This window comes from Panthera leo, chromosome C1, assembly GCF_018350215.1.
Source record: "Panthera leo isolate Ple1 chromosome C1, P.leo_Ple1_pat1.1, whole genome shotgun sequence".
Classification (NCBI taxonomy): Eukaryota; Metazoa; Chordata; class Mammalia; order Carnivora; family Felidae; genus Panthera; species Panthera leo.
Genome location: NC_056686.1, coordinates 92,784,389 through 92,810,438, shown reverse-complemented (window position 1 = coordinate 92,810,438; position 26,050 = coordinate 92,784,389). Strand labels below are relative to the sequence as shown.

At 39.5% G+C, this 26,050-nt stretch overlaps 1 protein-coding gene across 1 annotated transcript; it reads left to right on the top strand.

Annotated features, from left to right (window-relative positions):
- The first annotated feature begins 31 nt into the window (after nt 1–31).
- Nucleotides 32–24,106, top strand: PSMA5 (proteasome 20S subunit alpha 5). Its single transcript, XM_042953271.1, has 9 exons — nt 32–177; nt 4,221–4,287; nt 10,660–10,786; nt 13,218–13,285; nt 14,195–14,302; nt 14,442–14,500; nt 15,382–15,484; nt 16,495–16,581; nt 23,854–24,106. The coding sequence occupies exons 1-9, from the start codon at nt 149–151 to the stop codon at nt 23,929–23,931; spliced, it is 726 nt and encodes a 241-aa protein (XP_042809205.1). The 5' UTR covers nt 32–148; the 3' UTR covers nt 23,932–24,106.
- Nucleotides 24,107–26,050: the final 1,944 nt, after the last annotated feature.

Below are 26,050 nucleotides of genomic sequence, written 5' to 3'. Positions count from 1 at the left end.
GACGGGCGGGCTGAAGGGGTCGCCTGCGCACGCGCAGTTGGAAGCAGGGCCTCAATTTTGTGGTGGTGTGGGTGAGTTGAGTGCTGGTGGACTCGTGTTGGCCCTCAGAAACCCCACGTAGCTGCTGCCAGCTTTTCCTGCCCTCGCCATGTTCCTCACCCGGTCTGAGTACGACAGGTCTGTGCGTCGGGAGAAAGTGGGGTCGGGGTTGTGAGTGGGCAGGACTGGGGCCCGGCCACGGCCTGGGTTCTGCCGTGTCATGGGGCGCCCCAGGAACCCGAGGCTGGCCCGGCCTGGGGATCTCTTGTCCTCCCCAGCCGCCTGCAGTGATTCCCCAAGCTAGACTCGCGCCAGGTGCTACCGCTGAGTCACTGCTGGGTCCCAACTCGGTGCGGAAGGGAGAAGCCCCGCTTTGTGCTTGGGGAAGAAGGCCGAGGGGCCGCGACTCCGACCTTTAACCCGGAGAAGTCCAGGGGTCAACCCCGCCTCCGTTCATCTTTCGTGCTGAGTATGACTGCCTTTTTAAAAAATGTGAACGTGTTGCCTGAAAAAAAAAAAAAGCTACTAGAGATTCTTTAATGGCTCTCATAATTTCAGCTCCCCCTTCCTTCTAGGGGAACAACCTCGTTTTCCGTTTCTTAGTTGTGGAAGTAGAGTAACCTTTCCTTTGGTTGAAATGTAGGAGGGCATGCTGGTATGTATAGTTTCTGCAAAAGTCTGAAAGTATTCTCAGCTATGCCCGGATGGAGTGTGGAGTCTGATTTTATAGGAACTGGAATTTAGAGTGGTTCTTAAGAGTTTCCTCATCACGCTGATTCCACTAGACCTAGACTTTTCGGACTTTTTGAGAAGCTTAAAGCAATTTAGTTTGTGTGTGTGTTAAGGCCACATCTGTTTTTGAAATTAAGGTTGTGAGATTGTTGTATTCATTAAAAGAAAAAAAAATATTTTTCAGGGCTTGGAAATGCTGAGTAAAATTGTGCATAGACAATTAGACATTGTTACTTTCAGTTTCTGTTTGGGTGGGTTAGATTTTCACATAGCTGCAAAGATGTTTTTGGGTTTTTTTGTTTGTTTGTTTGTTTGTTTAGCCAGGAAAGGCAGATGTTTTCTTTCTACTAGCTCTTTAGAAGCTGCATTTCTTGTCAAGTGTATGTTGATCCTGTCAAAAGTTTTATCACTTGGAACTCCCACTTTTTTTATGCTTTTACTGACTCAGAATATATATATGTGAAGTTTTAAAACTGACAGCTTTTCGTACTGTTCTGTAAAATGACTTGGTATTTATTTTCCAGAGCATTAAAAAAAAATCCTCCTTGGGTGATAGAATTTTGAGTTAGGGGGTGTATGATAGACATTATTATCCTTATCAGAAAGTCTTTATTAAGGTTCTGTGATCATTTACTTAACATCTTCAATGAGTGCTATGTGTTATTCATTTTTATATCCTCCCAAGAATGCCTAAAATACAGCCTTTTTAAATTCACTTAGCTAATATACTTGCATGCTTGCTGTGTACAAGACACTGTTCTAGTTACTGGCCATACAGCAGTGAACAAAATCAAGATTCTTGCTCTTAAATGGGAGCTTGCCTTTTAAAGAGCTATTTAAAAAATAACTATAGTGCAAGTCAGAAGTGGCTTCATGTCATTAGAGAAATTCAAATCAAGTACTATAGAAAGTTTGTTGAGAGAGGTTGCATTCAATATTAGGGGGTCATTGAAAACTTTAAAAAGGAGCCGATATTTAAACTGAGTCTTGAGAAAGAAGAAGATTTTAATAAATATGGACTAAGTCAGTAGGTTGGAGGCAGAGAATATAGGATAAACAAAGGAGGGGCAGTGGGGAAACAGTGCCTGTTTGGAACATTCTTTTCTGTGTGGTACATTTGATACATGTATGGGAGTGGTGAACTATGGGGAAAACAGGATGGTGCTAGATATTGGATGGATTTTTTTTGTAGTGAAGGAGTTTGGGTCACTATTTTTTTTCAAAAATTTTAAAGTGTTTTTATTTATTTTTGAGACAGAGAGAGTTAGAGCATGAGCAGGGGAGGGGCAGAGAGAGAGGGAGACAGAGAATCCGAAGCACGCTCCAGGCTCCAAGCTGTCAGCACAGAGCCCGATCCGGGGCTCGAACTCACAGACCGTGAGATCATGACCTGAGCTGAAGTCGGACACTCAACCCACTGAGCTACCCAGGCGCCCCTGGAGTTTGGGTCACTATTTAGGCAACCATGTGGTATTAATTTTTATTTGAAGAAGTTACATAATTGTGTTTTGCAGAGATTATTTGACAGGAGCAGAAGAAAGAGTGAGTCAATACCAGTTAGAAGGCTTACAATAGTTAGGTGAAAGGTAATGAGGTCGTTGAGAATGAAAGAGTGTTGAGTTACCTTGTGGGAGGAATTGATGTGACTTGGTATATGATTAATGTGGGAGAAGATGGGGAGAAATGAGTCAGATCATTCAGAACTTTCTAGCTTGGGGAACTGAGAGATTGCAGGTGTTTTAAAATAAAAATGAAATAGGATGACAGGAGATGGAACTGATTTTGCAAGGATGGCTGGATTTAAAGAGATATTTCAGATTGGAAGATATTGAGTGTTCGGTGCTAATGGGATATCCAAGTGAAAATGCTCAGGATTCATTAAATTAATCAGGGAAGAGGTCAGACCGGTAATAGAGGTTTGAGAGTAGTTGGTGCTTGATGTAAATGAAATAACCCAAAGAACAGTGAAGTGTGAGAAGACAGCCAAGAGTAGAGCCCATATAAGGATGTAGTAATTAATACTATACTAGGATGAAGTGCCTGAATTAAGGTGAAAATACTGTATTCACATGGTACTTTATCACAAAATTCTTTCATACTCTGTGCAATTCAATATTAATTATCTTGTGATAGATGTACGATAGGTTTTGTTTTTTGTTTTTCATTTGAGGGAATTAAAGCTACTAAGTGGCAGAACTAGAACTTAATTTCAGTCTTCTGTCCTCAGACTTTTCACTCAGTGATTTTTAAAAATTGTTCCTAGAGTTCTGAACTTTTAAATGACCTCTGGGATATTACCTCTGGGGCCAGGAGGATTCTGGGATGGTGAGATTCTCTTTTCACTCCTGATTTAGCCCAGAGTAATAATTCCCAGAGGCAGTATAGTGGAACAATTCAAAGATAGGTCTCCGCAGTCACATTGCCTAAATCCTAATTCCACCTCTGCCTCTTACATGCTGACTAACTTTGGGCATACTACTCAACCTCTTTGTCAACTTTCACATCTGTGAAATAATGTCTGTCTTTAAATGTTACTTCATAGGATTATTTTGAGGGTTAAGTGAATTAAATAATTTAAAGGTTTATAACAATGCCAGGTATATAGTAGATATGCAGTAAATGTCAACTTGTATTATTACCTGTTTTGTATTTCGGGGATACATATACTTTTTTTTTTTTTTGAAGAAAGAGTTTTTGATAAAACAAATTTGAAAACACTGTATTATATATCATGTTACATGTTATCAAATCCAAACTCTATAAGCCAAGGATCATAACTACTTTCATTCATTTGTTCAAGTATTTTTGAAGTGTCCATTGTGTGCAGAAGACTTTTATAGCTAGGACCATGATTGATGCCTCTTCTCCATAGGGATTTCCAACAGAATGGAACAAGAAAAGGTGGGAAGGTGTATTAGAAAGAAAAAGAAGTCTAGTGTGTAATTGGTGTAAATATGTATGGAATGAATAAACTAGCTTAGGCTTTAGGAACCAGCCCGATCTCAGTCTGTTAAGATAGCAATACTAATTCATACAAATAAATAGAGAAATGTACCTGTAACTGACTTTTACTGAAAAGTATGATATTGACATTAAATGCACATAATGTGAAGGGGAGAAGGATAAAAGCATATTGGGAATTGCCAGGTAGTTTTGGGGGCTTGAATTTACTGAGGGAATTCAGTTTGGTTCAGAGTTGAGGTAGAAAGCCCCTTGCTCTCATTTGATCAGTTTGAAGCCTCTGGGAGTAGCACAGAAGTGTTCCATACATAAGTTCCATTTTCTTGAAAAGCTGTTAATGTACAAAACAATAGCTACAGATTGTTGTGGGCAAAGGAGAATAATGACAACATGCATATCTTGTAGCTATTTGAGCTAGATGTCAAGGAACTTGAGTTTTGTTTCTCTACACTTTTTCTGACAATCTTTAATGCTTTTTTTAATTATAGGGGTGTGAATACTTTTTCTCCTGAAGGAAGATTATTTCAAGTGGAATATGCCATTGAAGCTATCAAGGTATAGTATCAAGTAGCAAGTTTTTGAAATTTCATGGCAACCTACTGCATTGCTGGCAGAACATTTGGAGTAAATGTGTTTTAGCTATCTCTCCCTTTTGTTTTTTAATGTTTTTATTTTATTTTTGAGAGAGAGAGGGAGGTATAGAATCTGAAGCAGGCTCCAGGCTCTGAGCTGTTGGCAAAGAGCCTGACGTGGGGCTCCAACTCACAGAACCGTGAGATCATGACCTGAGCCAGAGTCAGACGCTTAACCGACTAAGCCACCCAGGTGCCCCATGTTTTAGCTATTTGTTTAGAAAATATTCTGTATCTCCCTTTACCCAACCACTAACTGTTTTAATATCAATTTCAATCCTATTCCTGAAGACTTTTGAACAGATCAATGCTTCATAATTATGTATCTTTTTCTCAGTGGGGCTGAAGGGACATGTTTGTGTTCATAATCCTCTTGGCTATAAAGAGAGGGATATAGAGGTCTGGACTTAGCATCTGGAAGATACTTTGAAAAATTGTTTAACTCATCACCTGTATTCTTAAAATTGTGGATTTGTACTGGGCACTTTCAGGACTAAGTAAGAGATGTGTCCTGTAATGTAACAAAATCAAATAGTTCAAACCAGTTTTTTTTTTTAATTTTTTTTTTAACGTTTATTTATTATTGAGAGAGAGAGATAGAGCATGAGCAGGGGAGGGGCAGAGAGAGGGGGAGACACAGAATCTGAAGCAGGCTCCAAGCTCTGAGCTGTCAGCACAGAGCCTGACGCGGGGCTCGAACTCACAAACCACGAGATCATGACCTGAGCCAAAGTTGGTCGCTCAACCAACTGAGCCACCCAGGCGCCCCCAAACCAGTATTAACAAAATCAGTAAGTGAGCTATCTATACTTAAAGTTAGTTATCACATGGGATCTGCATTTGTTGAATTACGGATAATCTAAGTTCTGATTTAGGTTATCCAAGGAAGGTCCAGGCATCAGTATTTTTAAGGGCTCCTTCAGTGATTCTAATATCTAGCAAGAATTGAGAATCAATGATCTAGATGAACCCATTACTCTGTGCTTCAGTCACCTCTACATCCCTAAATAACCTCTGTTTGTATAGTCCTAGTGATAGAATATTTTCTCACTAGGTAGCTCATTCTGTTAGAAAACAATTCATAATGGTTTAGAAATTTATCCTTGTATTGAATCAAAAGTCTAGCTTCCTGGGGTGCTTGAGTGGCTCAGTTGGTATCGGCTCAGGTCATGATCTCATAGTTAGTTGGATCAAGCTCTGTGTCAGGCTCTGCACTGATAGCATGTAGCCTGATTGGGATTCTCTCTCTCCCTCTCTCACATTCCCTCTCTCTCTCTCTCTCTCTCTCTCTCTCTCACACACACACACAATAAATAAATAAACTGTAAAATAAATAAATCAAAGTCTAGCTTCTTTGAAGTTTCCTTAGTTGTCCCTAGTTTTGTCCTTGAACCACACAGGATGTTTAAACCTTTTCCAAAAACAGTTCTTCAAATAATTGAAGAGAGCTACTGTGTTTCTAAGTTACCTACTATAAAAAGAGTGTATTATAGAAAACTATTGTATGAGAATCTAGAAAAGGGCAAAAGAGACTGTGATTAGTTGAAGACATAGAAGTAAAGGTGGATGCACTATGATAGATGGTGGGACAGAAAGTGGTGGGCCAGCTACAAGTGCCTGTTTCTGATCATCTTTGCCCTGTATTGAAACCATACATTATTATGAATTGTGAAGACTATGACGATTTCAAGCTGTGGCATTTATTTTGAGCCTCTAAAGATAATAGTCCTATCCAAGCCAAGAATAATCCTCAGTTTTGGGGGGGGTTCTTCTTTAAGCTTCTTACTGCTAGTAATTTTCAGTTTGCTTAAAGATAATTAGAGACCATGTGATGTCTACCCTAGGTTGGGCTAAGATAGAAATAGCCATGTGACCCTTTAATAGATGTGACTTAACCCATGTGAAAATTCAGGCTCTTTGGTATTTAAACAACCTGGTTGTCGCCTTGGCAACTTATGAGTTGTCAATGAGAAAGCAATTTGATCACCATAAGTATTCAGTAGCATGAAAGGAGCTGGAGAAACGACTAAGAATGGCAAGTATAAGTTGTCATTTGGAGGTACGGTATGGATGGCATGGGTGAAAGACAGCCAGCAGAAGTGGGGAAAAAATGCCTTTGGAGTAAGTTTTTTGGGGGAAGGAAGGATAATCTGGCAGTGTCAAAATTACCATATTAAACTGAGCATGTGGACATTGGTTACTATGAGTTATACTAAAGAAATACTAGGTAGAGTCTTCAAATGTTCCCTCACTTCCTTTCCTCAGTCCCCACCAAGGGGTGGGGTGGACTTTAGGCAGAATTGTAATACTGAAATATCTGGGGTAAATGTAAGTGTTCAAAAGAAAATTTCCTTGATTTTGGTACATTTTATTACTTAGTCTGTCTTGAAAATATTAATCTTTTTTTTGGAGTGGAAACTTAGGAAGTTATTTAAGTTGGAGGCCAAATTGAACAGGCTGTGAATTCTTATAATATGAGAATTCTTCATCCACAAAATAGTTATAGTACCCAGGGACTATTGACATTTTGGACTGGATAATTCTTTGTTGAGAGACCATCCTGTGCATGGTAGAGTGTTCAGCGGGATTAGATGCTAGTAGCACTCACACTTCTAACTGTGACAACCAAAACTGTCTCTAGATTTTGTCCTCCAGATACATGTCCCCTGGAGGATAAAATGGCCCCTGGTTGAGAACAAGTCTGCCAGATAAAATTTAAAAGTAGATATAAAGGGAGTGTCTGGGTGGCTCAGTTAAGTGTACAACTTTGGCTCAGGTCATGATCTCGGCTTGTGAGTTCAAGCCCCACATCAGGCTCTGTGCTGACAGCTCAGAGCCTGGAGCCTGCTTCAGATTTTGTGTCTCCCTCTCTTCCCCTTCCCCACTTGTGTGCACGCTCTCTCTCTCTCTCTCTCTCTCTCTCTCTCTCAAAAATAAATAAACATAAAAAAAAAAAGTAGATATAAAGTCTGTCCTGCTCTGTTCAGTTGGAGATTTAAGAGCAATGTACTATACGTAAAACAACTAGAGAACAACTAAGTGCCAAATTAAATTCTCTAGTAATATTTTCTGACTTTTACATTTTTATTTTTAAGGCATACCTGCATGTAGTTTTAGAATCAAAAGATAAAATAATTATATCAACCTTGTAACAAAAACAGCAATCCCTGAGGACTGCCCCCTCTATCTTCAGCTTCCCAAAAGCAACACTTTTAAGATCTTTTAGCTGATAATTTTCTTGGCATTTGCTTCCATATTTCTAGCACAGAAGCAGACAGCCAGCAGAAGTGGGGAAAAAAATTTTGTTTTTGTTTAGATATTATCCACAGACTTTACATTATAGACGATGAAGATTTTTGCCCCCAATGACACACATGGACACACACACACGCTTTCCTCCTGGGGTGGAGGTACAGCAATTCACTCAATATATACTTTTGTGAGATCATTAGTCAACACTTATAGTCATATGACTATGTAAATGTGTTCACAGCTGAGCCATTTTTCCATTTCTGCACTATATTTTCCTGGAGTTAAGAGCTCTTCTTTTTTAAAAATTTACTTAATTTAATGTATACATGTCATAAATAATCCCCAAAGTCTCTCTAGGTTATATGTATCTTCTCAAAATTTCCAAGCACATTAAGTATCCAGTAAAGATTCTTAAAAATATTTTTGAGCTTCTGACCTGTTCCAATTCTGGACTAGTTCTCTGGGCATACTGCTTTTTCAATTTCTAAGCTCCTTTATTTTTTCCTTTTTCTTATTAGTGTCCTATTTTTGTTTTATGGATGAAATATATTCTTTAAGGGTTTTTTTTTTAAACTTTTCTTTCAATTTTTTTTTTTCTTGAATTGGTTAGATTCTTTAGAGCTATGTTTTTTAAGCTACAGGTCTTGACCAATTAGTAAGCATTGAAATCAATTTAGTGGGTCAAGGTAGCATTTCTTTTTGAGTGGAATAGAACAGTAGATATCAGAATGCCATGTTGATACTATTGGTGTTTCATTGTTTTTTTCCCACGTTGTTTCTATTGTATTTATTTGCGTATGTTAGTATGTTTTGATCATGATATAAGATATATTTCTTAATGTCGATTTTGTCCAAAATGTTTGAAAACTGTTCTAGAGAAAACTGCCCCTTCTCGTTTCATGCCTGAAGGGTGTTTCAGCTACTAGCTTCAGTGAGCTGAATGGGGAAAGAAGGCTGAAGTTCTTAACCTTCAGCTAGTCAGTCTTTACTTAATCCCCTGTTTTCACTCTGGTACTCCTGCCTTTGACTGTGCTTAGTGTCCCCCAATCCAAAGACCACTGTCTGTTTTACCCTTTCCAGAGTTTTCTATAGGAGTGGGGGTGGGAGCTGTCATCTAGCTTTATAGCCTAGGGGAGGGGATCTGGAAATCTGTTTCTTAGGTAAACACTGAACTGATTTTGTGATTTTTAGCTCCTTTGTTTCTATTTCCAGAGGTCCCTTTCTTTTTTGGGATCCTATAATGTAAATCAGATTGTTTCTTGATTTTCTTTACTACTGGTTTAGGGTTCAGATTTCTCAGGTCTATTAAGTAAATTATCACTAACCTGTCTTCTTTCCTAGAAATTTTGTTGCTGTGTCTTTGCCCATTCTCTTTGTGCTAGTATATTTGTGCATCGCCCCCTACCCCCTGACTCTGCCATCCTTTAATTTTGTACTATTACGAGGCTAGGGGAAGGAGTAGAGCTAATGTGTGTGTTCAGTCTATACCTTTACCTAGAAGTATGAATGCCCATTTTTTACATAAAGTTCTTTAACAGTCCTCTCCTGTAGTTATGCATATATATTAAAAAAAAAAAAAGCTGGTATATACATTGAAAAACATTTGTAAATAAAGTCACAACTTTATGCATTTGAAAAATAATTCACTTATGTATGAGACATGATTATGCAGTCTGCAGTCATGTTAAGCATGTTATGCATAATGATTCATGAAATTCCTTGGACTCCTTTACAATAACAGGTTCCGGGAGTCTGATGCTTGCACTGGCAGGCATTGCTTTGTGGAACTAACTAAATAATAATGGTAATTCAGGGGCACCTGGGTGGCTCAGTCAGTTAAGCATCCAACTCTTGATTTCAGCTCAGGTCATGATCTCATGGTTTGTGAGTTAAGGGATAAGTAATATGGCATGAGAAAATGGGTTGGGCTATACCTGGTAGATTTTGTTGGAGAATAATGAGTAATAAAGTTTGAAATGAAAAGTGAGATTAGGTTTTGAGGGCTTTGGAAGCTTATTTGGATTTTATGTGACAGGCAATATAGGGAGATGTTAGTTCTTCAGAGAAGAAGTATAATTAAAATAGCATTTTATTAGATCAGTTAGGCTATAACATGAAATATACATTAAGAGAGAGATTAAGATGGGGAACCTAAGTAAGAGGATGTTGAAGTAATCTAGGCATATAAGAAGAATGACTAATTTTGTTACTCATTTATTATGTGCCAGGCACCATTTTAAGCATTTTATGTATTAATATATTTACTTTCTTGATGTTTTATTACCCCCATCTTGCAGATAAAGAAACAGACATAGAGGGATCGGTGACTAGAATGGTGCCCTGGAGATGGGGAGATGAAATTAAGCTATATTGTAAACTGCTAGTGACCTCAAAAGATTAAGTTAATAATTATGTTTGTGGTGGTGTTTTTGTTTCTTCTTTTGTTTGTCTGTTTGTTTATTTATTTTGGGGGAGAGGGAGAGAAAAAATCCAGGCAGGCTCCGTGCTGCCAGCACAGAGCCTGGCACAGGGCTCTATCTTACAAACTGTGAGATATGACCTGAGCCAAAATCAAGAGTTGGACGCTCAACCCACTGGGCCACCGAGGCACCTTTTTCCTTTTTTTAATGTACACTACTTTTCTGGAGGTCATGTAGATTTGAGAAATACTACCTTTGGGGACAGGTCAAGAGAACAGAGGTGAAAAGAAAAACATTCTAGTTTTATTACTTTTTTGCCCGTTGATGTTTAGAACTTTAGAATCTACCCCTCTCCAAAATATTGGCATTAGAGTTGATCATTTTCTAGATGTTTTCAAGACTTCATTGAACTTTTCCCTTTAGAAGAACAAAATCTGTAAATCAAGTGTTCCTGCCATTGACAAGAATAACACATTACTTATTAGGGTGCTGTTTATACTCTCTGAATACTTGGTATGGCTAATTGAAGCTTCTGTCTTGTGCAGTGTTCAGAGAGATTCCTGGTGAGTATGTGAGACTGTTCTTTGACCTGTACATGATAACTATAACACGTTTCTTTTTAGCTTGGTTCTACAGCCATTGGGATTCAGACATCAGAGGGTGTGTGCCTAGCTGTGGAGAAGAGAATTACCTCCCCACTAATGGAGCCTAGCAGCATTGAGAAAATTGTAGAGATTGATGCTCACATAGGTAAGGAGTAGGGGGAAGTTGTTCTATAGGATCTGGCTTGGATTAATTAGTCTTCTTTGGTGTTCCACAGGAGGTTCATTAGATGAACATCTTATCCCCTTATTAGCTACTGTTTTCCAGGCAGTAAGCCAGTGTGCATAATATAGGAGTGGGAAGCAATTGTAGGGCTCAGCCTACTTCCAGAAGTTCCTTTCTCTTTCAAATTGAGACTTGGCGAATATGGTTGTCGAAATATGTAAAGGTTGAATCATAGGCCAGCTCCCTATGATGGCTGGGTCTTCAATGTTGCATAATGTTAGCCCTAGTAGGAAGCCATCTGGAGCAGAGGATCATGTGGAAAACTAGAGTGTCCACTAGAAAGAGGAATTCTTAAAGGTCTTTAGAGTGACTAAGGTTCAGAGAGCATGAGAATAATAGATTTTGAGCAGATCAGTCCTCTTCCTCTGTTTTCAGATTTATCTTTTTACTCCCTGTCTTCCCCTATATCCCCCACACCCCAGCACTCTTTTTTGTTTTTGTTTTTGTTTTTGTTTTGGTCTCTGTTATAATTTCCCTGCCTTAGCTTCTGGCATCATTGTAGCATTACAGGGTGAGTAGTTCTGCATTTTAGTTGACTGTTGAAATTTTCTTAACCATTTAGTCATCTAATTAGTGGAATATTGGTAAAATAATTAGTTGCCTGAAGGCCTCAGAACCAATGCCATGGTGACTCCAGGAGCTTGACAGTATCTTTCAGATGTAGAAGCTGAGATTTAGTCCTTTAAGAACATTTTGTCTACTTAATCCCAAGTTGTGTGTCTGGAGATAGATCAGTGTCACTTCATTCAGCAAATTGAGAACCTACCATGTGCCAGACCTATGCTAGTCACCAGGGATACAGAGAAAAATGAGACATAGTCCTTATGTTTCAGAAGCATACAGTCTGATAGTGGAGGTGGACATGTAAATAAGTAAATGCAGTTGAGTGACGTAGGTGTTAAGAGAGGCTGTAGTATGTGCTCAGTAGGGGTACAAAAGAGGAAATCATTAGTTTTGTCTGGGACCAGTGGTAGTGGGACTTTCAGAAAAAGATTCCATAAAGCGATGCTTGAGCTGAGTTGAATTCTGAAAGATGAGGAAACGGTCACTAAGTGAACAAGTGTGTGGGTATAGGAAGGGAGAGCACTCCAGTCAGAGGGAATAGAAATGAGCAAACCCTTAGTGGTGTAAAATAGGGAATACCCTAGCACAAGAAGTTTGGTATGACTCGCAGGTGGACTGTAGCAAGAAATAAGTCTTGGATCAGACAGTAGAAGTCTTTTTACCATGCTAAAGAGCTTCAACTTGATGGGAAAGATTTTAAGCTTTGGGGTAATATCATCAGATTTTGAGAGAGAGAGAGTATGAGCAGGGGTGGGGCAGAGAAAGAGGGAGAAAGAGAATCTCAAGCAGGCTCTGCACTGTCAGCAAGGAGCCTGATGTGGGGCTTGACCCCACGAACCGTGAGATCATGACCTGAGCCTAAACCAAGAGTCAGATGCTTAACCAACTGAGCCACCCAGGTGCCCCCAGATTAGTCTTTTAGAAAGACAGTTCTCATAACAAGTTTGCAGGTAGAGTGAAGGGGCCTGAGACTGGAGGTAGGGAGACCTGGAAAGAAATTTCCTTTAATCCAAATGGAAACAATGAGGGATTTAACCAAGGCAGTAGACAGAGAATGGACAACGTAAGGATTAATGCTGGACAGGTTAATCAGATGGAGATTGATAGAATTTGGGATCTGATTGGTTGTGAGGGCCAAGGAGTCTAGAAGGAAGAAAGAACTTGATTTGAGTTGGTGGTATGTCCAAGTAGATATATTAAGGGAGTCATTGGCTTCATAGGTTTGAAATGTGGTAGTAAGGCTTAAGCTGGAAATACAGATTTCAAGTTATGGCATATAAAGTAACAGCTATAACGTTGGCATCTTGGACCATCAGGCAAACTTTCTTTCTAAACTAATTGGTTTGTATTTGGTCAGGGAGGTGAAAAAGCTTTTGATTTTATCCTGGGGCCTTTTATAGCTCATAGTGACATGGTTATTTTTTTCCTTATTTCTTCTGTTGGGATGTTAGTGTTCGCTTAGTTTGAAAGTGTATTGTGGTCTACGAGAATGCTAAAGGAATGCTTAAGGATGTAATATGTGAAAATTCATGCTTGTTTGGCTGTTCTTGCCTGTCTTCTATCTTAATACTGGACTTCTGAGTTATTGCAGATGGTTTTATTTATTTGTAGTATAATTATACTTGTGTTCAGTATAATCAAATAATTTCCCATCTAACCTCTTGGGTGTATTGCTATGGGATTGCGTATGGCCGCCATGGTTCCATTCCAGTGTTTCAGTATTTCTTGAGTGGATGAAAGAGTTCTGCTAGGATTTGGCCCCTGGGTCACTATTGCTTTTACATTGCAGGTTGTGCCATGAGTGGGCTAATTGCTGATGCTAAGACTTTAATTGATAAAGCCAGAGTGGAGACACAGGTAAAATTAGCATCATCTCTCCTTTTTACCTTGATGCTTGAGTTCCTTGTTTAATGATGTAGCTGCCTGGGCTGTATTGCAGGCTATCTGTGTTAATATCAGATGTAGCTCTTAGGAGTGATTTTTGGATAGACCACCTAGTTAATAACTTGTTGAGGCTTGGAGTCTAGCCATCCAACCATTGCAGCTTTAAGGAAGCCCTGGTAAATAGTGCTGACAGTCTCTTGCTTCTTTTTGATTTGCCTTAAATAAAGCAAGCATTGCACTACATTCTGTTCCCTAATTAACTGTGGGAGCACCATAGCAGGAAGTGGACATAGCTAAAGGACATTCTACCCCAACTGCCTTTGGTGCTGGGCTTGCAAGTAACAGCTCTCCTATGGTGAGTAATGTTATGTACCAGGTCAAGAATGCTGATTTTGTTTTTTTCTTTAATTGAGTACCTGCTGCTTCGAGAAAAGACCAGTAAGAAAAAAATTCCTGATTGATAAAACTTTTTGCACTTATTTTCAACTTTACTGTCAGTACTTATGTAAGAGTAAGTCCTTTAATTTAAACACCAACACAATGATAAGGTAGGCTCTTTGAGGGAAAGTGGCACTTAGCTGTTAGCATTCACTTTGTGAAAAGACTAAGCTTAGTGCTATGAAGGGCTAACTCTGTTTTTCAAGGGAATAATCCTCTAGTCCGTCATTAATGCTTAGGGTACTTTGATCACAGTTTCTTTCTAGAGCTATTTCTCTTCCTCTCATGTAGGCCCAAGCATTCGAGTTCAGTGTTAAGAAAAACACACTGGAGCTGAGCCTTCGGTTTGCAACCATAGTCCACAGGGATGTATGTAGTGAGATGGTGGACTGCTTTAATGCTTTTCTTATTTAAAAGTTAGACCACATTTTGCTCTTTTTCTAGAACCATTGGTTCACCTACAATGAGACAATGACCGTGGAGAGTGTGACTCAGGCTGTGTCCAATCTAGCTCTGCAGTTTGGAGAAGAAGATGCAGATCCAGGTGCCATGGTGAGTGTGGTGTTTGTGGCAAGTTTCCTTCTAAGGGACTTAGGACATTTGTCCTCTGAACATACCTTTCCCAGCCCCTCTTACCTCCTGCTTCAGTAGCCATTTGTTTATCTTAATACCTCTTGTTTTTTGGTTCTAGTCTCGTCCCTTTGGAGTAGCACTGTTATTTGGAGGAGTTGATGAGAAAGGACCCCAGCTGTAAGAATTTGCCATTTTTTCCTGTTTCTTTTTTTGTAGAATTATTTTAATTTGGGATGGGGACTGGTTGTCTAAACTGAGAGGATTATTGTAGAATTATAAAAAATGAAGGGCTTCTAACTCTAAAGTTCAGTGATTCTGTGCTGTTTATACAAAGACAAGCATTCTGTGAAGAAATTCCCTGTTGGAACCACTGCTGATTCTGGAAAGAATTAGAAGCAACCTTGTACTATAGTCAGGGTGTGTTTTAGAGCTTTGCTTTAGAATGCTGATTTGTTCCTTTTCCTCAAATATTATTTAGATAGGCATACACAAGTGCCATATTTATATCTTCTATACTTCTAAATTTCTGAGGAATGAATTAATTTTCTTAAACACTTTTTAAAAGATCTGGTTTCAGGTGCCTGGGTAGCTCAGTTGGTTGAGCGTCCAACTCTTGATTTTAGCCCAGGTCATGGTCCAGTGTCCTGGGATTAAGTCCTGCATTGGGCTCCATGCTTAGCATGGAGCCTGCTTGGGATATTCTCACCTCTCTCTCTGCCCCTCCCTGGCTCGTGCATACTTCCTATCTTAAAATAAATAAACTTTAAAAATAAAATAAAAGATCTGGTTTCTATAGCTGCATGTGACTTTGCATGTGAATTTTGATCTCGGGGTTGTGAGTTGAGCCCCACATTGGGTATAGACATTACTTAAATAAACTTAAAAAAAAAAAATCTGGTTTCTCTAGGCATACAACATCTTTTGGACCTGTACCTCAGTATTTCAGTGGAGTTTCCACTGCAGGGCCAAGCATTTATATTCTTTAGTGAGATATTTGTTACATAAAATGCCACCACTCTTAAGCATTTGTGACCCCCTTCTTTTGGGGGGTTTTGCAGGTTTCATATGGACCCATCTGGGACCTTTGTACAGTGTGATGCTCGAGCAATTGGCTCTGCTTCAGAGGGTGCCCAGAGCTCCTTGCAAGAAGTTTACCACAAGGTAATTGAGTACTCTCACAACTTTTATTATTATTTTATAAATCAAGGTATAATTTACATAAAATGGGAAGACCTTAAGTGTTCAGTTCTAGGAGTTCTAGGAGTACACACCCTCGTGACCACCACCTAAAACAAGATGGAGAACACTTCCATCACTCCCTGAAATGCTTATTTCCTCTCCGTTCACTCTCTTCCTCCCTTTCAACCATGTTTACCACTGTAGATTAGTTTTGTCTGTTCTTGTCCTTTCTATAAATGCAGTCATACAGTTTATATTTTGCATTTGCCTTTTTTGTTCAATAATGCTGTTTTTAGGATCCATTCGTATTTTTGCACATATCAGTAGTTAATGCTGAGTGCTGTACCATGGTATAGATGACCTCAGTTTGTTTACCCTTTATCTTGAAAGCTTTACTTAACAGATAGATTTCCTAGTCTGGCTCTAGAAGCAAGTAGACATTTGGCATTTTTTACCTTGTAGGATGGGAAGACTTGGCTTTGGGTAACTTGTTGTGGTTGAAGGCTATCTTACTTACTAGTTCACACAGGGATGTCTACTCCCCTCTACCCCTGATAGTATTGATTTTATGTGTGGAAGAAATTGGGTTCATGGGTTCAAAACACGGTACTACAAGAGCAGGTTTATTAAACCAGTGGGCTACCTTTTTAGATCATTTGGGAGTTGTGAATCATAGGATATTCCCAATATTATCTTGTTTCTGTATTAAAAGAGGATAACTAGAGAAGTGTAGCCCTTTCCACTTCTTCAAAGATCACTTAATATGAAAGTTGGTGACTTTGATCTGGTTCAAAATAAGACTTGAAACTTTGAATGAATGTATTCTACTTATTTACTGTTTACTTGAATTCTAGAGATACCTGGTAATGCACTGTACTTACTAAGCTGCTTGATTTAGTAATATTTGCTATATCATTCAGGGAGATAGGGGAAATCTTTGAAGGAAGGAGGAATTACATAATGGCTACTCTTCTTACCCTTTTTGTTTCAAGTCTATGACACTGAAAGAAGCCATCAAGTCTTCACTCATCATCCTCAAACAAGTAATGGAGGAGAAGCTGAATGCAACTAATATAGAGGTATTTTTCTCTTGTGGTGTTTTTTATTCAGATATCATAGCTCCCTTATCTCCCATGGAAATAATCACATTTTGTATGCTCAGCCCTTAAGAAGTTATTGCTATCCTTTGAAGCTCCAATACTTCTATAATAGTAATAAGAATGGACTGTCCCCAAAACGTGTTAACTTATCCTAGAACATTAGGAAAGTTGCCTGGAAGAGGTGATGCTAGAGAAGGGTACTCCAGGAAGAGGGAACAGCCATGTGCAAAGGCTCAAAGATATAAAATAACATTGTATGCAATGGAGAATTTGAGGGTTTTCTGAATGCTGGGGTGCAAGATATATGTAAGGTAGTGAGCGAGGTGGCAAGAGATGATACCAGAGAGTTGTGGACCAGATTCTGACTGCCCTTATTTAGGATGCTAAGAGTAGATGGGAGAAAAGGAGATAATGGTGAGTAAAAAGATAGAGTAGGTTTGCAGGTGAATTGAGAGAGAGGTCCTGTATTTCCCTGGTGAATGTTAGATCATCTGCTGAGAGTGGGTGAATTCAACAGTAGAGTTAAGGCAAATGGGAACTATTTGGAAGAGTCTTTATGGACAGGGAAAAAGGAAGGCTGGGATAAGCAAAAGGACTGCTGGGCTACCTTAAAATACTAATGGGAAAAAAAAAAAAAACTATCGGAGGCTCCATTTACCAGATTGTTATCACAAGTTAGGATGGAGGGGTGGCACCTGGGTGGTTCAGTCAGTTGAGGGTATGACTTCAGCTCAGGTCATGATCTCACAGTTTGTGGGTTCGGGCTCTGTGTTGGGCTCTGTGCTGACAGCTCAGAGCCTGGAACCTGCTTCAGATTCTGTGTCTCCGTTTCTCTGCCCTTCCCCCTCCCACTCATGATCTGTCTCTATCTCTCAAAAATAAATAAACATTAAAAACAAGGGGGAAAAGCTGGAAAAAAAAAAGTCAGGGTAGAGGGTGCCTGGGTGGGTCAGTCGGTTGAGCGTCTGGCTCTTGGTTTCAGCTCAGGTCACAATCCCAGGGTCGTGGGATCGAGACCTGTGTCAGGTTCTGTGCTGAGTGTGGAGCCTGCTTAAGATTCTCTCTGCTCCTCTCCCCTGCTTGCTCGCTCTCTGTCTCTCTCTGTCTCTCTCTCAAGTAAAAGAAGGGGAAAAAAAAGGTCAGGATGGTGGTCATAATATTTCAATTAAAAAATTTTTTAAAGGCAACTGTGTCTGTAATCACAAATCAGTAACTAAACCAATCAGCACTTACTAGAATTATGTCAGCTGTACTCAGTGTGCATTGAGAAAATGTATGTTTAGGTTAATCCCTGGTGAAGGATGGCCTGGTTAAGGGCTGACAAATGTCTTGCCATTAGAGCCAGCCAGGTTCCACAGGCTGCAGTGAAAGGGGCAAACTTGAATGTCAAAACAAGGGGCTGGCCTAAAGTTGGGAAAGCGTGGGTGGAATTGGAGAGAGGAGGTGGGGGGAAAGAGGGGTTACTTCTTGAGCAGTAACAGGAAGAAGAGGAGTTTGGAATAGAAATGGAAAAACTTACTACATAAATACTATTTTTACACTTTTCTTAGTAACAGTGATACCCGGTCTGACTCTTAGGAGGGAGTTTGTCAGTTCCTTTCTGGTACTTTGGGGGTGTTTGGTACTGAATGAGATAGGGTCTTGCCATTTCTTTTTTTCTTCTTCTTCTTCTTCTTCTTCTTCTTCTTCTTTTTTTTTTTTTTTTTTTTTTGTTGTTGTTTTAATGTTTATTTATTTATTTTGAGAGCAAGTGGATGAGGGACAGAGAAAGAGGGAGAGAGAGAATCTCAAGCAGGCTCTTTGCTGTCGATGCAGAGCCTGATACAGGGCTCTATCTCACAAATCGTGAGATCACGACTTGAGCCGAGATCAAGAGTCGGACATTCTACCATTTGAGCCACCCAGGCACCGCGGGTCTTGGCATTTCTGCCAAAACTACCCCCTTCTTCCTACCTCAGAGTAATTCAGAGATAGCTCTGCTGACTTCACAATGCAGGTTCTGAGGTCTGCTTGGTTCAGTTGAAACTGCATAGATTTTTAGCTCATTCAGTTTCAGTGTTGCTTTGAAAAGAGCATCAGATGTGTCTCAGTCATGCTCTCTCATTGTTTTTTTAATGTTTATTTTTGAAAGACAATGTGAGTGGGGGAGGGATACAGAGAGGGAGAAAGAATCCCAAGCAGGCTTCATCTGTGCTGTCAGCACAGAGCCCGATGTGGGGCTAGAATGCACGAACCGTGAGATCATGACCTGAGCTGAAGTCAGATGCTTGACCAACTGAGCCACCCAGGACCCCCCATGCTCTATTGTTAACTATATTACTCCCTGACTTAGTTATTTTTGCATTTCAAAAGGCCACTTTCACTTGTCTAAGACAGTTTACTCCACCGGTACTCTGATAGTTTCCAAATCTGACTGGCCATCAGTCTTTGGAAATGAAGTCCAGAAATCTGTACTTTTGAAATCTCCTTGGGTGATTTTGATGGTCAGTCTGAGAAAGTCAGGCATTTGGGGGCCCCTGCTCTACCAGTTGTCCCTTGGATCACCAGCCTGTCCTTCTCTACAAAAAAGGAAAATTTCCAAGCTGCATCTTTTTTTAGAAAAACAAAACAAAGCACACCTTTGTTAACTCCTCCTTCTACCTAGTATCCTGTCTTAAAAAAAAAATCCACTTTGTTGAGATATAGTGTACATACTGTAAAATGTACCTATTTTAAGTATACAGTTCAGTGAATTTTGACAAATGTATAATCTGCCACCACAATTAAGGTATAGAACATTTCTACCATCCCAAAAAGTCTCCTCATGCCCCTTTTTAGTTCGTTCCTTCCCACTGATCTGCTTTTTGTCGTTAGATTTGTCTTTCATGTTCTAGAATTTCATATAAATGGGTCACACAGTATGTGCTCTTTTGTGTCTAACTTCTTTCACTCAGCATAATGATTTTTGAAATTCATCTCGTGTGTATCAGTCTGTTACATGTTATTGCTGGGCGCTATTCCATTCATCCTTTTTTGTAATCTTTATTACTAGGTCTTTTCCCAAGAGAACCTATATCCATTGTCCTCACCACTTCTCACCTCATTTATTCCTCAATTGCTACCATTTGTTAGTGTTCTTAATATTTCCCTGGGACTTTTCTTATTTTGCTAAGTTAACTCCAGTTTGTCAGATTTCGTGGTCACTTTTTAAACCTATTATCTGACTTTTCTGAAGCAGACTCCTCAAATTTTTGACAATTCTATAAATTTTTTTTTAATGTTTTTATTTTGAGACAGAGAGAGACAGCATGAGCAGGGGAGGGGCAGAGAGGGAGGGAGACACAGAATCCGAGGCAGGCTCCAGGCTCTGAGCTGTCAGCACAGACCCCGACGCGGGGCTTGAACTCATGGACTGTGATCGTGACCTGAGCTGAAGTCAGACGCTCAACCGACCGAGCCACCCAGGTGCCCCAAATTTTTGACAATTCTAAAACGAAACATTATCTTTCCTGAAAACCATTTCATCTTCCTGCCCTTCTAATCTTAGTTGATGATGCTACCGGTATGTATACCTGTCATTCACAGTAGAAACCTAGAAGACTTCGGCTTCCCTTTTTTTTCCCTTCACTGAATTGTTCCCTTCACTGTCTTTGCCCCCTTGTAAATAATTGTCATATTATAGTGCCTCCTCTCCATCCCTACTTCCAGTGCCTTCTTTTGTTCAGGCACTCAATTTTCTCCTGCCTTGTATCCTTTCAGAGGTTTCCTAACTAGTCTTCTTGCCTCTAGCCTTGCCATCTTTCATTTCATTCCATTTCCTTCATTGTGCTTACTGAGGTTGATTTTCTAAATTACATATCTAGTCTTGATTGTTCTCCACTTGAAAACATCTTTTCTGGGGGCACCTGGGTGGTTCAGTCGGTTAAGCATCCGACTTCAGCTCAGGTCATGGTCTCGTGGTCCTTGAGTTCAAGCCCGATGTTGGGCTCTGTGCTGATAGTTCAGAGCTGGGAGCCTGCTTCAGATTCTGTGTTTCCCTCTCTCTCTCTGCCCTTCCCCCCACTCTCATGCTCTGTCTCTCTCAAAAAATAAACATTAAAAAAATTGAAAAAGAAATCTTTTCTGACTCCCGTCTATAAGATAAATCCTAAACTTCTTTCATGGTATGATAATTTACTGTTCTTAAGTCATATGTTTAATCTGTTAGGCACCTTGCTAAGCATTTTGCGTGCAATTGTTTCTTTTAATCCTCACAGTACCTCTGTCAGATTGGTATTCCTATTTCCATTTTACAAAAGAGGAAACTGAAGCTTTGAGAGGGTAGGACCTTGCTCAAAATAACAGTGGTAAATGATGGAGTCAAAATTTGAACCCAGCTGTGATTGGGGTCCAGTACTTTTTCTTTTTTTAATTTATTAATTTATTTTTGAGAGAGAGAGAACACAAGTGAGGGAGGGGCAGAGACAGAGAGAGACACAGAATCTGAAGCAGGCTATAGGCTCTGAGCTGCCAGTGCAGAGGCCCGCTCAGGGCTCAAACCCATGAATCGTGAACATGGGTTCTCTCTTTGTTGAGAGAACATTTTTTTTTTTAAGTCTGTTCCCAGATCAGATCTTCAGGTGTTTTAAAATGTTAGTAGTCTTTTTGTGTTTTTCCTGTAAGTGAAGGGGCAAATAATACACATCATGTAATTGGATTATGCTAATTCTGACCTGACTTGAGCTGAAGTCAAATGCTTAACTGACTGAGCCACCCAGGCGCTCCTGTGCCCTGTACTTCTTTTTTTTTCTTAATTTTTTAAATGTTTACTTGTTTTCAAGAGAGTGGAGGAGGGATAGAGGTGGGGGTGGACAGAGAATCTGAAGCAGGCTCTGTGCTGACAGCAGAGAGCCTGATGCGGGGCTCAAACCCACAAGCTGTGAGATCACGACCTGAACTGAAGTCGGACACTTAACCGACTGAGCTACTCAGGTGCCTCCTGGGGTCCTGTACTTTTATAACCACTATAGTATACTGTCTTTCCTACTTCGCCTCCCGTTTTATCTCCTCCCATATGCAGTCTCTGCTCTAGCCATTCAGAATTACTTCATTTTGCAAATATATCCTCTTGTTGCATGCTTTATACATGTGCACATTCCATCTGCTCTTCTGGTTCTCCACTGTGTGACCCATTTTTGAGTTGTGACACAACTCAAAAGTTGCTTCTCTTTGAAACCTTGCTTGACTCCCCCTAGATCACTCCTTTGTGCCTCTACATATGCTCAGCTCTCTTATAACACCTGGCATTAAAAGCATTTGGTGTCCAGTACCCTTAGTAAATAAAAGAGATTTTCTTTATCTTTGGATCCCTAATGCCTAGTACAATTATAACTAGTACATAAGTGCTTAATAATTAATTATTAATTGAATTAATGAAAGAAAATGTTTCACCTGTCTCACAGAGCTTTTTGAAAGAATAAGATAAATAGAAGAGTATCTTTCATATTCCCTATGTAAATAAGTTTATCATGATGCAAATGCAAGGGGTTATTTTTACTCATCTAGTGATGAGTGAGTACCTTCCTAAAGGCCGTATTTGGGTCTAGTCTTATTAGCACCAATTTACAGCCAGATTCTATCAGACTTTTCTATTCAGAGCTTTCCCGGTTTCTGTTTTTAGCCCCTGAAATGGTTTGGGAAGACTAGCCTATGAGCTGTGAGCAACTTGACAAAAAAATTCTGTAGGCCCTCACTCTTCTCTGCTTTATTGACCTTGTGTCTCTGTCCTCACGTCCTTGAAAGATGTAGTAATAACATTATTTTAATTTCCCATGGTCTATATGGACATGAATGATAATGTTTAACATGTATTTTATAAATATGTGTTCTGACATTTTGTGTAATTGGATAGATCTTTTGTTGGGAGAATCTAGTGGAGACTGCAGGCTTTGTTGAGAGAACATTTTTTTTTAAGTCTGTTCCCAGATCAGATCTTCAGGTGTTTTAAAATGTTAGTAGTCTTTTTGTGTTTTTCCTGTAGGTGAAGCGGCAAATAATAAACATCATGTAATTGGATTATGCTAATTCTGGAAGTTTCAAATTACGTTAAATATCAGTAATGAATATTACCAAAAGTACCCTAGTATGTTTAACTGTAAAGTCTAAAGAAAAAGGCAATAGGAGGAAATTGAAAACCAACACAACCGCTTTTTAGGCAAATGTCAAATGGCACCTATTGCTCAGTATTGGCCCCCAAAACATGGGACTATGTTATCAGCAGAGGTGATAGAAAACTTGGTAGTTTTAGTTAAATTTGAAACTGTCTTCTGACCCTCGTATTTTATTGTTTAAATAGATTCTATCTGGACTGATATTTATAACTAATATTTGTCAGTCTCAACTGACTTCCTGTGTTGGTGCTAATGGAATACTTTTATTTTCATGGCTAGTCCTTTTAAAAAACAAAACAGGGGCACCTGGGTGTCTCAGTAGGTTGAGCGTCCGACTTTTGATCTCGGCTCAGGTCATGATCTCATGGTTCATGAGATTGAGCCTAATGTCTGGCTCTGTACCTCTCTCTCTCTCTCTCTCTCTCTCTCTCTCTCTCTCTCTCTGCCCCTCTTCTACTTGTGAGCATACACATGTGCACATGCGCTCTCTCTTCTCTTTGTCTCTCAAAATAATGAACTTAAAACAGACTTTGTTGTTAAGTTGCATTATGAAAAATTTTAAAGAAAATAATATACCTAATAATAATCGGTAATTATTTGGTGCTTATTATAATGTTCTAGGCAGTGTTGTAAGCACTTTACACAGATTAACACATCTTCACAACTTCTGTATGAATTAGGTGCTATTGTTATCCCCATTTTACCGATAAAAATTGAAACACAGGGTGGCCAGGAAACAAAGGTCACACAGGCTTCACTTCCAAGTGTGTAAACACACTTTTCATATATTTCTAAGGAAAAAGTACTGACCCCAAGTAATTTGCTGCTGCTTTTCTGATACTTGTTGAAGTAGTGTCAAGAAATGACAATGACACCAGGCATTTGGTTAACTGTTATGTGGTCTGTTAACCTCAAAATAGAAAACTTGGTCAATAAGAATTTTTATTTGGGAGTCAGAGAGCTATTTTAGGAACCTGTGGCTGAAAAGGATATCCCTTGGATAGTAGATCCCTTAGTTCCTAATGAACAGCTGCATCACTAACACAGCTTCTCCTGACCATGCTAGTGCTATCAGCAGGGTAATCGAGCCCAGCTCATTAACCCTTCTCTGCTTTCTTTCCAGTTAGCCACGGTGCAGCCCGGCCAGAATTTCCACATGTTCACAAAGGAAGAACTTGAAGAGGTTATCAAGGACATTTAAAGAAGCATGATCCTCAGAACTTTTCTGGGACAATTTCAGTTCTCTTAAATGCTTTTAACTTTTATTTCCAGCTCCTGTTCCTTGGAAAATCTCCAGTGTATGTGCATTTTTTTTATGATGTCTGTACATAAAGACAGTTCTGAAATAAAGAAAAATTTAAAATTTGTTAATAGAGTATTCTCTTCTAATGCAGTCTTTTGTTCGAAATGCTCATTTTAGGGGACAAAAAGGATAGTGGTACTAATATCCCTATCCTATCAGAGTATCTATTCTAAAATTGTTTTAGTGTCTATCTACAACAGAATCAACTATCTCATGAATCCCTTGATGTTGGCAAATGAACTTAAGCTTATCCAACTCTTCGCAATGGTTTAAAGATCTTAATACCATTGCGAATCCATTTCAGTGCCATAGTTTCACCTGATTAAATAGGTATTTTTGCTGCTATTTCTTATATGAAGGAGATGTTAACAACATGTTTTGAGGGTTGTAGTTCATTAAGCCAACTACAATGTTGTCTCAGTTCTTGTGTGTTGATAATTTGGAAAGAGATTTTCACTTTATGAAGATAAGAACTATAAGAGCTGCCATCTTATGACTCATTGAAATTATTTAAGGAATCTTTTGGAGCCCCCAAAATGGCCATATGAAATGGATATCATTATCATACGGATAAAGAATCTAAGGCTGTGTGTCCGTGGACACAGAAAACTAAGCTGTTGGGATTTGAACTCAGATTTTCTGGTTTCAAATCATCAACTCTTGATTTTACAATGCCAGGTCCCTTGAAGCCTACACACCTTCTAAGTAATAGGGAAATCTCATTGAGATTTGAAATGTACTTGCACTATCTACAACATGACTGGCTAATCCATATGTGGATAATGCAGAATTGATTGTGTATTATCTTCATTAACATTTGTAGGCAGTTGTCCATGATGTCAAAATAAGTTATGATTATTTGAGTAGGTTGAATTCATACTAAATTTCATACTGTGTTTCCAGGCAACTCTCCTCCCCCCCCCCCCCCCAAAAAAAAAACAACCCACAGAAACTTGTGTTTATATGCCTTTGGAAATTACAATGACTGGAAACACTTGGAAGAAAACTTTTGCCCTGTATATACACATAAGGAGAGTAGGGAACCAGAGTGTATTGTCACCAATGTTCCGGAGACTGTTACGGTTATTTTAACCCTGTTATTAAATACACGGTGGGATGCCTGGCTGGCGCAAGTCGGTAGAGCATGGGACTCTTGATCTCAGGGTTGTGAGTTCAGGCCCCACGTTGAGATTACTTTTTAAATATGATAATCATGAGATTCATTTCATGTTCACCAGTTATCAAATCCTGATAGAAAATGCCACCGAAAAATCCTATCGCAACTTCTATTTATTCAAATCTAACAAACTTACTGAGTACTTACTTCCTATGTGCCAAGTAATAATGTATTAGGCATTGGGAATAGAGCTGTGAAAACAGTATGGTCTGTGCTCCCATGAAGCTTCTCGTGGGGAGAACTAGACCACAGCATTCCCTTTAATTCTGTGTAGGTTCGGGGCGCCTGGGTGGCTCAGTCGGTTGGGCGTCCGACTTCGGCTCAGGTCACGATCTCATGGTCCGTGAGTTCGAGCCCCGCGTCGGGCTCTGGGCTGATGGCTCAGAGCCTGGAGCCTGCTTCCGATTCTGTGTCTCCCTCTCTCTCTGCCCCTCCCCCATTCATGCTGTATCTCTCTCTGTCTCAAAAATAAATAAAACGTTAAAAAAAAATTTAATTCTGTGTAGGTTCATGCACAAAGTGTGCCGCTTTAGGGAGAGGTGAGAGTTGTGTCTCTGAATCATGGGTATTGTTTAAGGGAAAATAGATCGTAGTATATCTCCCATAGCCTCAGCTTACACTGTTTTCCTCCTTACTGCCCAGGCAGTGTTACTTGTACCTTATACAATTGGTGAGGCAGTAAGTTTCATACCCTCTATAGCTCAAACTTTAGAATTCTTAAAAGAAAAGGATTTCAGCATTCTTGAAAGAGATGGAACTTTGTGGGGGGTTTTTTTTGTAGAACTTTAAAACTTTCTACAACACTTGTGTTCAATTTAAACAGAACCAGAAATAATCTCA